The 15,291-nt window shown below is 34.6% G+C and overlaps 1 protein-coding gene across 18 annotated transcripts in view; it reads right to left on the reverse strand.

Moving 5' to 3' along the window:
- The window catches only part of dmd (dystrophin), a 134,721-nt gene that overhangs the window by 13,032 nt on the left and 106,398 nt on the right, over positions 1-15,291 (reverse strand). For 15 of the 18 annotated variants that reach the window (XR_010896564.1, XR_010896566.1, XR_010896568.1 and 12 more), the window contains 9 exons: positions 14,376-14,533; positions 13,940-14,106; positions 12,329-12,440; positions 12,022-12,158; positions 9,945-9,983; positions 8,529-8,594; positions 8,099-8,164; positions 7,400-7,558; positions 4,735-4,978 (listed from right to left, as the gene is read on the reverse strand). Coding sequence is in view for 13 of the 18 variants with exons in the window: in XM_067402505.1 (XP_067258606.1) it covers positions 4,735-4,978; positions 7,400-7,558; positions 8,099-8,164; positions 8,529-8,594; positions 9,945-9,983; positions 12,022-12,158; positions 12,329-12,440; positions 13,940-14,106; positions 14,376-14,533 (1,148 nt within the window). In the remaining 5 variants the exon portion in view is untranslated. Of the gene's footprint in view, positions 1-4,734; positions 4,979-7,399; positions 7,559-8,098; positions 8,165-8,528; positions 8,595-9,944; positions 9,984-12,017; positions 12,159-12,328; positions 12,441-13,939; positions 14,107-14,375; positions 14,534-15,291 lie in introns of those variants that run through there. The other 3 variants (XM_067402507.1, XM_067402510.1, XM_067402517.1) reach the window with 2 other exon arrangements.

Here is a 15,291-nt window from a genome sequence, read left to right on the forward strand (position 1 = left end):
TTTTTTGATGCATCTGTCATAGACACCTATTAATAATAATATTATAATATTGATTTGGTGCTTTAAGACAGATTTCTTATTATTACTAACAGTATTTTTGTGGAAACTTTGATGAATTGAAAGTTCAAAAGAACAGCATTTATTTGAAAAAAAAAAAAAAAAAGTGTGATGTAAGTCTATACCAGTGTTTCTAAAGTGTGCGCAGTCAAAGAAAAACAAATGTAATTCTGTTTTTCTGATGCGAGACTTTTATTTTGAAATATGTGCGTGAAAACTGTTGACACTTCTGTCAGATGCAGTTTATGTAAAGAGTGCCTGAGAAAAACACATCGTCCTGATTATTTTCATAACTTGTTACTTAATGACTGATATTTAAAAGCTTTACCGTAGTTTATTCATCAGTATTAGCCATATTCTTACAATTTATGTGTATGTTAAGTACAGTGGGATGGTACTTGTGTGTGTGTGTGCCATTAAAAAATAAATAAAAAAAGCTTAGTTTTTAAAAACTAATTTATTATATAATAGTTATAATAAATCATACACACACATACATATATATTATTGATTTATATCTATAGTATTATTATATTATATTATTAAGGTATATATAATATCAGGAATTAGCTCAAATTCCTAATAAAATTGGGTTGTGGCTTAATGACTAGGAAAATGTGGGTCCCATGGGCAAACCAGTTGAGAATCACTGGTCTATGTCATTTTAAATCAATTTATTCAAAATAAATGTATCATTTTCTTAAAATATTACCAACCCCAAACTTTTAATGGTCTAGTAGTATATTCAGCATATTGAGCAAAGACCTTGACCACTGCACACGCTCATCTTGGCTTATATATTATTTACAAGTGTATTTTAAAATGAATATTAAAACGCAATTAAATCTTCCCAGCACCTAAAAATAATTTGCTTAAATGATGAAATGGTTTGTCACTGCACAACTATATAAAAGTTCTACTTACACTCATTACGCACATGTGTAATGCGGTTTGTTTAAACCATCTACCATTAACAATTCATAACACAAGACCAGACATCCCTCTTGCAAAAAGAAAGATGGTTCTGGTGATTTCACTGGTCTTCCTGAGATTTTTGCCAAGCGAAACACATGAACATACGTTAAACATCAGAAAATGTTTATTAGCAAATAACAGATAAAAATGTAAGTAACTGATGCTATTAAAACAAAAACATACACTGGTAGGCAAAGGCTTGTTTGTGAGTGTAATGAAAAATCTTTTTTGGATAAAACTGAAGATGGTTATGAACGAAAAAACATCAGAGAAGTCAAGCCAATTTTCTGTTGGCTTTGAAAAAAGGGAGATATATTTATCCACATGTTCATTTAGTCTGGTTCTTCTCGCTTCGGCCAAGCAGCCACTGGAAGCAGCATGCGGTGCTGGAGTCTAGTGAGATTTTAGTTCAAAGGGTCCACAGAGAACACATGAAGCCATTTCTTCTAAGAAAAAATCTGATATACATTCCATTTGGCAGAGACCCCCAGCCAACTAATGTTTTTTCAGAAGTACGCATCGAGACATTACGCTTGATTCCTCAAGACATGATGCAGACAGAATATCTGATTTCCCCTCTATTCAAGCAGAAGCAGACTTCCAAAGAAGTTGACATCAAACAAACTTCACAAACAAATTACAGAAAGAAATTGGCTGCTTGAGGAAAATTGACAGGTCCCTCAAAATGTTCTTTTGGCCACCAAAAAGACCTGGCATTTATCCTCAGCTTTAATAAGGACAAAGTTTTGTGGAACCTGAAAATAACAGGATCAATAATACCTGTTGTGCAATATCGTATCGATCAACAAAGTATGCTAGGTAAAAATTTAACCATGTATCTTGAAACGATCAGTTACAAGTTATCCGGTATGTGCTATGCTGCCAATTAGGACAAGTAACTCAACTGAAAAAAAAAAAAAAAAAAAAGCACATTAATGCACTATAGGCCTTTACACAAGACCAAATGCTTTGATTTTTAATGGGGGGTGGGTGGGGGGGGCCTATTCAAACCTTGTCTTGTCAGAAAACCAAATAAACTGATAGAACAATTGAACAAAAACAAACCCTTGCATGATTAGAGTACAACATTTTGGTGTGAAGGAGTCCAAAAATATGCATTCATTTTAAAATCTTGTTGTACATGTATTTTATGCTAAAATTATTCAGGGAATATGACTGTATTCTTAACATTCTTATCATTTATGCTGTTATTATACAGAACAGAGAATGCCATCATGTGTCCTGCAAGGACAATTAACAGATTTCTGCATTCAAACAAATCAACATTAATAAACAATATTCCATATTATTGTAAAAGTCTTTGGTTGAGAAATCTTTAAAAAAAACGATTCCATTTACTGCAATTTCAAAACTCAAAGAAAGAAAAAAAGGTACATTTATAAATATAAACTACATTTAAAATCTTTGATACATTTTAATTTTAAAACAAAGCCTTCAATCCACACGTTTGCAGAGAATATTAATACATCTTTAAACAGATGGAACATTTCAGAAAGATTTTGTCAAAATATATAAACATTCTCTTTATTCATCCTGACAGCATCTGAATTTAGCCTAAATATTTCTTATAACAATTCCAAACTGACCAACCAATAAAACTAATCCATATTTTAAACTTCTAAAAATAGCACACTAAAAAAACCTAGTGAGCTTCCGACCAAGTCTTTTAAGACAGCTCATTTTAGCCAAATTCTAAGGAAATCTTACATGTGTCCTTCACAGATCATAGACAAGATAATGCCAGAATGCACTGCAATGACTGAAGGGAAAGGTCAACTATAAATATACTTAATATATATTAGAGCTGCACGATAAATTGTATTTTAATTGTGATAACATCTGCTCTATCTCTATTAATTAAAATTAATCGTTGTGATATTGGCCTGCTGGTTATTTGTCCTCAAAACGTTTTGACAATTTTGAGATTTCTGCTTTTTTGCATATTTCCCGCTTGGGGTTGCCAGATGTCCCCCAAACATATCCTTTTCTCTTAAAAGGATATGTTTTCTGTCTAGTGTTTTACTTAATCTTCCCAACCTGGCAACCATGTGCACAAGCTCTCTCTGGGCTGCAAAAAAACGCTGATGATCTGAGAGCACCGACAAACATGCATGTCGAAGTTTAGCGATGTCCATTGACCAATTCTGCTCGAACAGGCAGCACGTGTTTCTTCACGAGGCCGCGTCTGCGATTTGCTGCACCTAAATCTGCGAGTGAACCTTCTCTGTGACTAACTGTAATAATGTAATAACCATAATGTTTGCGCTCATGGTTAGTGAATAAATGCACTTATGCAACCTCTGGGCTCCAATTTTGAATTACTGGAATTCAGATTAAGAGCCACCGTTTTTATATAGATTTTTTTATATTGAAGTTATCATAGTTCGTTTAAAGAAGTCCATGCGCTGCCTACGCACACACACACACACTTATCTTTCACTGGAATATCTGTATATTAATCGGGATTATAATTTTTTAGCAAAATAATCGTGATTATATGTTAAGCCATTATTGTGCAGCCCTAATATACATAAATATATTGAAATATATTGTTAAAACTGACTTTCCCCACAAAGTTAATAATTTTATATTTAACTACAAATATGACAAACATTAAAAGCCAAATATTGACATTAAAAATATATCAATGCTCTGAGCATTTAATTTCTTCTGTCGACAATCAAAAGGAAGCACATGAACAGTGTTACAATCCACGACCAAGTTTTGAAAGTAGTGTTGTCAAAAGTACCGACTTCGGTACTAAAATTTTAAAATGTGATGATGCCAGTATTTCCCCCTAGCATTTTGAGTGCTGTTGAGCAAATTCTTAAACACCTGATTGGCCATTGCGTTCACGCGCTCAACAGATATGTCAGTGATTGGCTACAATGATCTTCAATTGCTTTCAAACGCTCGGTGAAGAGTGTCAAAGATCCATTTACAACATGTTTTTGAATCATTGTTGATCATTGTACCTAGGGCTGGGCGATATATCGAATGCTTTTGTCACGCTCATTTCGTCAGTAAAGCCGTTTCCCTGATTACCGCTAAATCGCCATCACCTGCTTTCAAATGGAGCGGCATTTAATAGACAGAGCCGTAGTTCACTGATAAGCCACGCAATATCGCGTTCATTATCGAGATGAATCGCCGTCGATATTGAACTCGATATTGCATGGCTTATCAGTGAATTACGGCTCTGTCTATTAAATGCCGCTCCATTTGAAAGCAGGTGATGGCGATTTAGCGGTAATCAGGGAACCGGCTTTACTGACGAAATGCGCGTGACAAAAGCATTCGATATATCGCCCAGCCCTAATTGTACCCAATCACAGACATATCTGTTGAACGTATGAACACAATGGCCAGTCAGAGGTGTTTAAGAACCCACTTAAAAGCGCTCAAAATGCTAGGGAGAAAATGCTGATAGCGTCACATTTTTCATTTTAAATTTCAATACCGACTTGGTACAGAAGTCGGTACTTTTGACAACACTATTTGAAAGATGCCTTATAAATGACCAGTGTGCAATCTGAAAACATTTACTCTAAATCCAAATTTAGACCTAAGACAGGAGCTGACACAACTGGTTGTTTTTTTTTCTTTACCAACACTTCCAAGGTTTATTCACTGCCAGTGAGTATAAGCATCAATAAAATCTTAAGGATATGCACCACCCACCTGCTCAAGTAACTGTCTAAGGCGTTTGAGCTGTGATTCCAGCTGTTTGTTGTGATCCTCTAGGATTTGCATTCTTGCTTCCAAACGTCCCTTGTGCTGCCGCAGTAGTTTGGCCTCTGCAATCAGTTCTGCGTCGCGTGGACTCTGAGGCGAGACCGGCAGCATCTGTGGGGGTGAGGGCAATGGCGACAGCCCCTTGTGGTCGTGTGCCTTCTTCAGACGATCATATTCTGCCTGCAGCTTCCTGCATAACAATGACAACAACTTCAGAAAGAAATCCTGAAAATAGCGACTTAAAGGTGCAACTTTTTTTTTTTTTTATACATACAGTCAATACATCAATCCTTCTTCCAAAACGTGTTTTTGCCCCTATTCACTATGGTAAGTGCATTATATTATATTTTAGACTCGTCGGGATGGTTTTCGGGGGAAATTGCGCACATGCGTTACTCGTGCGTGCGTGTGTGTGTTTTGTCATATCTATAAATAGAGAAAAATTGCTCCAGCTACTTAGATGCATGTATGGTGTGAGAGTGACATCTCAAACCTCTGGGAGAATCACCCATTAAAAAAAAAAAAAAAAAAAAAAACCTAACAGAGGAGAGTCAACTGGCAAAAAGAGAACATGACAACTTATAATAAAACCGGAATCAATCAACATTGGCTTGGCTTTTCGGAGATGCGAGAACTGAGGGATTTGAAATGTTGAAGACTCAATAGGTGACTAAGGGCCTGTTTACACCTGGTCACTTCATGCGTTTTCTCTGATTGGATAGCTATCTGATTTATAAAAATGACTGCATTTACACTTGGCCACATAAATGTGTTTGTGCAAAATGGATATAAATCCGATCTTCAATTCCCGCGCTATTATGCAGATTTCATGGAGTTCACGTCACCGAAAGCAAGAAATATGAGCTGCATTCTATTGATCATCGGCTAATTTCAAAATCAAATGCCGCAATAAGAGAGAGCGTGACCACAGCACTGGTAAGATCATTTTGTCTCATTACTTTTAATGAAGATGATTGTGCTTTGAGCGCCTGCTTACTTTCAGTTTGATTTGCGGCAGTTTGTGCATTGTTTTGCTGAATAGATCCTCAGCGGTAATGCGTGCTGCGGGAGTGCTGTCATATCTGGCTATAACATGTTATTTAGCCTATAACACCCGCTAACATGTTTATTTTTTAGTATTTTTGGGAGGAGTTAAATTTACATATATGGTTTCAACAACCAGATGCATTTAGACCTGTTCAGTTTTGACTGGAATGCGTCCCAGACCACCTCCTGAAGTGGTTTGAGCGATTGGATTTATATCCGTTTCGAATGCGTTTCGGAGGGCATTTAGACCTGGTCTTTTCACGATCAGATAGCTATCCGATCAGAGAACACGCATGAAGTGACCAGGTGTGAACAGGCCCTATGGTATTTTATTGTGCAGATAAATTGTTAGAGGGACAAAAGTTACATATTGCACATTTAATAAACAGGGTGATTCTGGCTAAATAAATAAGCATGTGCTGTTAGCACAGACTGCTCATGAACTGCTTTATGGCCCAGTTGACACACCACCCAGCAAAATATACTACCATTCAAAAGTTTGGGGTGATTACAAATTAAAGACAAAATAATAATAATAATAATAATAATAATAATACTTTTATACAGCAAGTAAGCATTAAATACTTTCCCTATTCTTTTTATTCATCAAAGATCTCTGAAAAAATGTATTGTTATTTCCACAAAAATTTGCTTACAGGAATAAATTTACTCCATGGAATAGATTTACTCTTACAGTTACATTTTAAAATACACTAAAAAAGAAAAGTATTTTAAACAGGTAAAAGTTTTTAAACTATGTTTGATCAAATAAATCCTTGTTGAGCATAAGAAACCTTACTGACTCTTAAACCTTTGAACGGTAGTGTAAAAAATATCAAAAATATTTTTGAAATAATTTTGAAACAACTTTGAATTTTGAAAATAAAACTTTTTAAATAAGAGTTCTCTGCTTGCTCATCTAAATTCACAATTTTAATATAGCTCACCGTGTGTAATATTAGACTCAAATGTGTAGCCCACATACTTGACTCAGCAGTGTGGGAAGAGTCGTGTGTTAGGTAGGAATTGGATGATAAACTTGGTTAGAAAAATCTGAGAACCACTGATCAAAAGTACAGTTGTCAACATTTTAAGTGGATCAAAAGCTTTCATCAAAGTTGTCCTAAAACCTTCTTCTTAGGCCAACTTTGATAAACTTTTTTGATCCACTTCAAATGTTGATTACTGTATAATTACTGTTGAAACTGAATAATATTACAAAATACAGTTGAGTTGATATATAAAGATATAGGAAGCATCTTCTCTTGTAAAAGTTGATCAGCCGGTTTATTTTGCCATCCTAACGATGCATGATTATATGGTTTTATCATTTGCATTAAGCGCTGCATTTTCGCTGAAAACATTTTCAGTTGGCAACCGACCATTTGAGAATCACTGATTTAAGCATGGCACTTTTAATAAAATATGTGATTTAAAAAATTGCTGTAAATGCAGTTTTTAATGACAGAAATATGCTGATGGAACACGGTCCAGTTTATGTCCATTGCATTTCATTTTAAAACCAATCATTTGAATTGTAAAGAACGCGGTCATGCAATCAAACCTGTTTTCCTGCTCCAGATCATTGAGCACTCTCTCAAGCTCTCCCTTCTCTTCAGTCTCCATTGAGATGAGGATCTGAGCAGGGCTCTGCGGCTGGCTGAGTGGAGAGCCTTGATTCAGACTCTGGCAGTAGTGCTGGATCAGCAGATGCTCATCATCCCTACAATAACAACATCAACAGTAGTTCACTACATTACATCCATTGCTCAAGATTTCAATTAACATTTGCTGCCTTAAACTCTAACTGAAAAATACAGCAGCTCAATCGGCTTGTGAGAAGTAAGCTGGTCTAAAAACAATCCTATTGTTCAAATACCACAAATCTGCAGTATAAGAGCATTTGCATGTAATCGTTTTACTGTGATTTAATATTATGGGTTTATTACTGATCTTCACCACTTTGTGTATGAGTGGAAGGAGCTGATATTCCCCTGAAAATCGAAAACTAATTTGGAATGACATGAGGATAAGTAAATAATCTCAAATAAGTAAATAAACTCTTCCTATAATAAGTTAATGCACTTTCATACACACATTTTAAGTTGAAAAGGGGAGGCTTTTATGCAACCACAAGCATTTAAATGTATGCAGGTGTTCAGACATTTGTAAGTGGATCAGTTTTAGGTTCTTTCACACACTATTACATTCATTTACTGTATAATACTATGTACAGCAGAGTGTAAAGGAGTTGCAAGCTCACATGCTTTCATTGGGTGATACATTGTCATTCATATATGAGCCATTTCGGTTCTCCATTTCAGCTAGCCTGTGAAAACACAACATCATTCTGTATTCATTCATAAACAGATCATGCAGTTGCATTCATTCATTCATTTCAGTAAGTCACCGCTGTTCTAGCTTACGTGCTTCACATTAACACAAACGCATTTTGCTTGTTACTAAACTCTGCAAGCAACATTCTGATGTTATTGGTGAAATATTTCTGGTTAAAATACACACGGAAATATATCAACCATGTTATAAATGGTCCAAAATTTCTACTGGTTGACAAATCTGTAATGCTGCGTAAACACCATCACATTACCCAGCTCTAATGCAATGCAAGTCTGGTCTCTTAAATATACAGTTACATAGTAACACCAAAATAACCATGCTCAAAAAAGACCCACCTGCTAGCGTAATGCTCAATGCGTGAGTGGGTGTCGTCATGGGAGAGTTGTGGGGAAGATGACGGCCTTAAAGTGACAGAAAAGCCAAAGGTCAGGAAGCACAGATGAACAGAACGAAATTTATCATTATTATACACTCTCAAAAAAACATTCTAAAATGGGGTTTTCGCAGTGATGAACAGTTCTTAAAAGAACCATTTTTTTTAGTGTGGAGAACATTTTAATAATCTAAAGAATCTTTTCCACTGTAACAATCTTTTGTGCAATGGAAAAATTCCATGGATGTTAAAGGTTCTTCATGGAACCATAGATGTCAATAAATAACCTTTATTTTTAAGAGTGATAATATGGAGGAACAACATTTTATAAATTGAGCATTACTACACGCACTCAACAGGGTCACTTTGGAGAAACTTTTCTGATAAAATCAAATGTAAAGATATTAAACAATAATATTAAATAGCAATCATTTGGAATTTAATTTCTACTATTATTTTAGAATGACATGCTGTCTCTTGAGATGTGCATAATTTATTGCAGCTTATGATTCAGCTCAGTTTGGTCAAAGAAAATAACATTTTCCCAATACTTTGAGCTGCATTCCTGGTTAAAGCAAATATATACTAGTTTTCAAAAGTTTGGGGTTGGTAGGATTTTTTTATGTTTTTGAAATAAGTTTCTTATGCTCACCCAGACTGCATTTATTGGTTTAAAATACAGTAAAAAAAATAAATAAAAATAAAATGCTTAAACTGAAAATAAATATTAAAAAAAAAACATTAAAATATAATTTATTGCTACATCAAAGCATTTTTTTTTTCAGGATGATTAATATTAATGTTTAAAAGAGCACCTTATACCCTAAACCACTGTATCATGTTAATCATGCAGAAGAATGGTGGAAGCCATGGGATGAACAGACGTTTCAAAATATCTCACAGTTGTGACGATGAAAGATGAGTGTTTCATGGAGACTTGTGCATAATTTCACACAGATCAGTAGAAAATTTAAACAATGTACTTTAAGTGATAAATTATCTGATATAATATCTACACCTGTCCAAGTGATTCATTTACATTTGCTGACCAATTTGACACTGGTCCTGGACATTGCGCTGATGCCCATCTACATGAATCATCCAATAGGAAAATAATTTACTGATGTCATTGTAGAAACTCCACATTAATTTAAAGAGAGCACCAGACTTTCAAATTTCAATAAAGTGTACATTTCAATTTCAAATACACTCAATTTCAGATTAGCAATAAAAGTCACATTTTAACTCTGTGATGTAAAAATCCTGAATTTTCTTTCTTCATTTGTATTCTGTGGATAAATCACCAAATGGGTGCTCAAAGAGATTTGTGTGGATGGTTTTTTTGTGTGTGAGGGTGTTTGTGTGCAGATGTACTCACGGATGGTCAACAGGCCAGAAGTTGATCAGTGTAACAGGACTGCAAGACAAAAAAGATGAGATGATGGACAGGACAAGTAGATGCACTGAAAGCATGATGGTGACATGGTTAAGAAGCACCAAACACACAAACCCACTGATATGACAACAGTTAAATCCTAAAAGCATTTTCAGTGGCCAATAACATACACATCACAATCAATGGTCTTCCAAAAATGTGTTTGAGAAATAGTTTGGTTCAATGTTGGTTGTGTGTTGGGGTTGAAATGAAAAAGGAAATAAAAAAGGGTTAATGTTGTAAGAATAATGTGTGTATGCATTTAGCAATGCTTTACAATTAGCCTGACAGACTGCACACATTTTCAGCTGCTCCTCTACAGGGGGAAAATAACTCCACAGCATAAACAGTCCTACTGTGAACAGGAGTAATGATCAATCACATGGTAAAGCAGAAAAAAATCCAAGCAAAACTCTTGCAGCTGCAATTTAAGGTTACCAAGAGTTCAGAGTCAGCTTTATTTGTCTTGTTTAGTGGCATGCCAGTATTATACTGTTTGACCATTTAGTACCATTTATATATATATATATATATATATATATATATATATATATATATATATATATATATATATATATATTTATTTATTTATTTACATATGCATATATATATATATGCAATATGCCAACAAATAAGAGAAGGTAGTAGGTAGGCTTTGAGAAAGTGAAAATGTTTTATTTAGGAGTCAGTCAGGAATTCACCCCCTTCAACAAAAAATTGTCTGTCTATTACTAGGCGTAATCCATAGGTCATGGTTTCCAGGACTAGGTTTGTTTAAAACTATTAAAAAAACTACTTAAATGAAATTAAAGCTGAAACAAATATATAAATTATAGAAGAAAAAAATTGTGAATAAACAAATAAAATAAGCTGAAATACTAAAATGACTAAAATAGCTATACTTACATTTTTATATATATAAATTGAATAAACTCTATTATAATAATAGTATATATATATATATATATATATAAAAAATACTAAAATAACATTGATCAGTGTGTGGCAAACGTGACCCTAAACCAGTCTAAATATTCAAGATTGACTATCCAATTAGTCTTCTATTTTCAAAATATGGCTGACACTACATTATCGCATCTACACACATTAAAGTGCCCCTATTATGCTTTTTCGAATATTTCCTTTCATGCAGTGTAATACAGCTGTTTGTGAATGTAAAAGGTCTTCAGAGTTTTAATGATCAAAGCACACACCAAATAAAGTTATTGTCTCCTAAAAGAAAGAATAGATTCCGAACTGCTGAAACGAGTCGTCAGCAATTCCAGTCTCACTTCCTGTTACATACCTACATAACAATGTAACAAATTTGCATAATGCCAGCCTATGGTCTTTATTGGCTGCCAGCAAACAATGTCTGCTTTGACCCTCAAACAATGTAGTTGTATCTGAGGCCTGGAAGAGTTTGTTTCATGTTGTCGAAATGTCAAGAAGACGCCGTTTTCAGCGCTAAGAATCCACTTTGCATGCATTTCAAAAGGATAAGGACTTGTGCTGGAATTGATACAAAAAAAACAATACAACTGTTCAAGTGCTGAGGAAGCATCCAGAGCTGAAATTCAGATATGGTAATGAGTGTTTCGTTTGCCACGTGCTGTAAGCACTAGACCAATCACAACAGACTAGGCCATCTGACCAATTAGAGCAGAGAAGGCTCTCAGAAAGGAGGGGTTTAGAGAGACTGGTTTCTTGATCAAACGGTTTCAGACACGGGGAGAAAAGAGGTGATGCTGCAATGTATATTATGAGAAAGTTAGTATTTGTTGACCTTTGATGTATGTAAATCTATTGCAGGAGACCTGCAAAACAAAATTAGGAATCTTTAAAATAGCATAATAGGGGTACTTTAATTTTGCTTTCTTGATAGTATCTAGAGTCAGTGTGATTCACACAATGCTTTTTATAATAATGTCCCTACCAGCTGACAATTCATCTACTTAATCAGTAGCTGATGGTAATACACACAATGAAGTGAACACAAAAAAAAAATCATGGTTCTCACGTCTCCATGTTGTCTCCTTCAAGGATGGTTTGGACAGGAAGGTAACCCATGCGAGGATGCTTGGCAAAATAGCGCTTTGTCCTAAACTTGTTTTTCAACACCTTGGCAAAGTCTCTCACGTCCTCTCCTGACGTCGTCTGAAGTAAAAGGACACAGAGACACAAAAAGTCATAACCTCCACTTTAATCTTGAAATGTGTTGTCTCTGCTAGCTATTAACAACCGAAAACTAAATTCTAAACGCAATGCAATTCATGTTGTAATCTACGATGTATATGCCAAGCACACAGTGATGCAAAAAAACCTACCGGTGTGCAATATTCAACCATAGGGTACTGCATCTTGTGACCTTTGGCCACTCTGCCAGAAAAGAAGCAGCTTTGGCAGATATCATAGTTAAAGTGCTTTAAGCTTCGGTATCTGTTGAGATCAGACACAAACAATAAGATCACTGTTAACGTCATTGGAAAAACATTCAAATCATCATGGATCTGTAGAGACATGCATGCAAGATCATTTCCAAGAAAGGTGTAGTTGCATCTTGATCCTCCAGGTGGAGATGTTCCCTCTTCTCACCTACTCTTAATAGTTAGAATATTACAGTCTGATTTTATACATACTACCTGAAGGGAAGGTTCAACCAAAAGAACATTCTGTCAGCATTTACTCACCTAGTACATACATTACAACCGTTTTCCACTGTGATATTAATACGAAACGTATTATAATTCTTGAGCAGCAAATCAGCATATTGGAATGTTTTCTGAAGGATCATGTGACACTGAAGACTGGAGTAATGATGCTGAAAATCCAGCTTTGCCATCACAGGAATAAGTACATTTTAAAATATATTCAAATATAACACAGTAATTTTAAATTGTAATAATGTTTTACAATATTATCGTTTTTACTGTAATTTAGTTTTTACTGAACACAAATTAGATGTGTTACATAAATGTACATATAACTTAACAAGATTCACTTGTTTAAAACACTAATTATAATTCGCTAATAAACATCCAAGTAAACAACTTTGTGGAAATTATTTATTTATTATCTCCGCGAGCGATCGCAGTTTGAGTATAGTTCTGTGTAAATGCATAGATAAACAGCGCTTTGTCAGCAGATATTCATCTAGAATGACATAAACATTATTAATAATAATTCTGATATAACATACCAGTTGAGAAATGCAATAAAAAGGATGTTTTGTTTGTTATATTCCAATATTCCAGAGAATATTATTCAGTTATTTAACATTATCCAGCGAATTATTCTTCACTCTTTAGCCAATTAAACAGCTTATATGCACTTTTTTTTATTTTTTGCACTTTCAGACCCCACTATTTATTTGTGTATAAATAAGATTTGTTTTGATTTCTAAGCAAGGAGGGATTGATTGTTATAAATAAAATGGTTTGTTCAGGTGTTGTAATCGTGTCAAAAACAGTAAATAAATATCGGGCACATAAACACACAAATTATTGTTATCGGTTCTAAAAAAAAAATCTATATTGGTTGATCACTAATAAGTATAAGACAACTTATCAAGCAACAGACTATAAAAGAAGACAGAGCCAGACCCTAAGCCAAAAATCTCTTTTGAAAGATATACACCAACAAATAAGAGCAGGAAGAAAGCAAATAGGGTCACTTTGATATCAAGTTGACTTTAAAGTCAAATATATAAAAAATAATTAAAGTAAGACTGTGTTCTCCCACCAATAAAACCTCTAATAGAAGAGAATGAACACTGCAGCTTTTTGAGCCTAAAAACACAGACAAAGATCTTCTTTTTCAACATCTGCCTTGAAGTTTGGTGCAATGCTTAATAATGCACAAAAAGTGCTGAGACTTTTAAAGCACCTGAGGCAAAATCAGTCATTCTGAATAATAGCACTAAAGAAAAAGGTCCATACCTGAAGCCAATAATAGGACATTCTTTACAAATGTTGCATTTAGCCTGATGCTTTGCTGTCTCAGCGGCCGCCACACGGTGAAGGACGGGAAGCCAAACCATCGACTGAGGTTCTAAACGCATCCAGTCCAGGAAGACGGAAGCTTCTAGCTCTGGTTTGTTATTGGCCTTCATATCAGAGCAAAAGAAAATAAAACTGATGAAAACACTGAATAGACTGAGGGAATGTACACAAATGTACAGGCTTTGGAATGAATTTACAGACCATTTGAATGTTTAAAGACCATATGAAATTAAGGGAGTTTCTTATTGAATGAGACAAAAATAGTGTGGCATGTACCACTGTTTTGAAAAGAAAAAAAAATGCTACAAAAGTGCATATTCTACATGGCTGCTTTAACGTTATCAGTTCATGAATGTAGACCTTGTTTACTTACAAACTGAAAGCAGCTGCGCACACTGGGCTCGATATTGCTCCCTCCAAAAGACGCCACCTCACCCAGCTGCCTGGGGATCTGAATGGCATCGTGCAGAAGGAGGCCGAGACGCCGCTGGTCACAGAAGCCTGTGGCACTGGCCACCTCTCTGAATAAAACTAGAGTATAAGAGGAAATTATGAGCGAAACAGGTAACAGAGACAGAGTCAAAACCATTATGCATTAATATATAAATAAAAATACCCTTAGATCCACACTGAATGAATGAAACACCCAATTTTTCGATGTTCAGTGGCATGTATCAATTAAACTTGTCTGCAAAGACAGTTTTCATAATATACCTAGTATGGTAATTATGTTATTATTATGTCATACATAGTTATGTTTCTGTTCATTAAAGAATCCTACTCTCTGAATCCATCAAAGATCAATGGCTGCTGAAAATTCTGCTTTGCCATCACAGAAATAAATTAAAATTAATATTTAAAATATATTAAAATAGAAAATGTTATTTTAAATTGTTATATTTAACAATATTACCTTTTTTACTCAAATAAATGAACCTTGGTGAGCATTATATATATATATATATATATATATATATATATATATATATATATATATATATATATTTTTTTTTTTTTTTTAATGTCGCACCAACCACTAACTTAAGAATGGTAGTGTATATCTTGTGAAAATATGCTCTTCAGTTTTCACCATTGGGAACAGTTCTGTTTATATCATCACTGTGTACTGTATTAACACACTTGTTATTAATGTAAATGCCGCTCTGCGGTGCCACATGAGTAAATATACATTTCTGAGCAGGGGGGTATTCCAGAAAGCAGGTTATGCGACATACAGATTACCTAAACTCAGAGGTAAAAATGGAGGTAACTTTCAGGATAAGTAAGTA

This window comes from Chanodichthys erythropterus, chromosome 12 (assembly GCF_024489055.1).
Source record: "Chanodichthys erythropterus isolate Z2021 chromosome 12, ASM2448905v1, whole genome shotgun sequence".
Taxonomy (NCBI): domain Eukaryota; kingdom Metazoa; phylum Chordata; class Actinopteri; order Cypriniformes; family Xenocyprididae; genus Chanodichthys; species Chanodichthys erythropterus.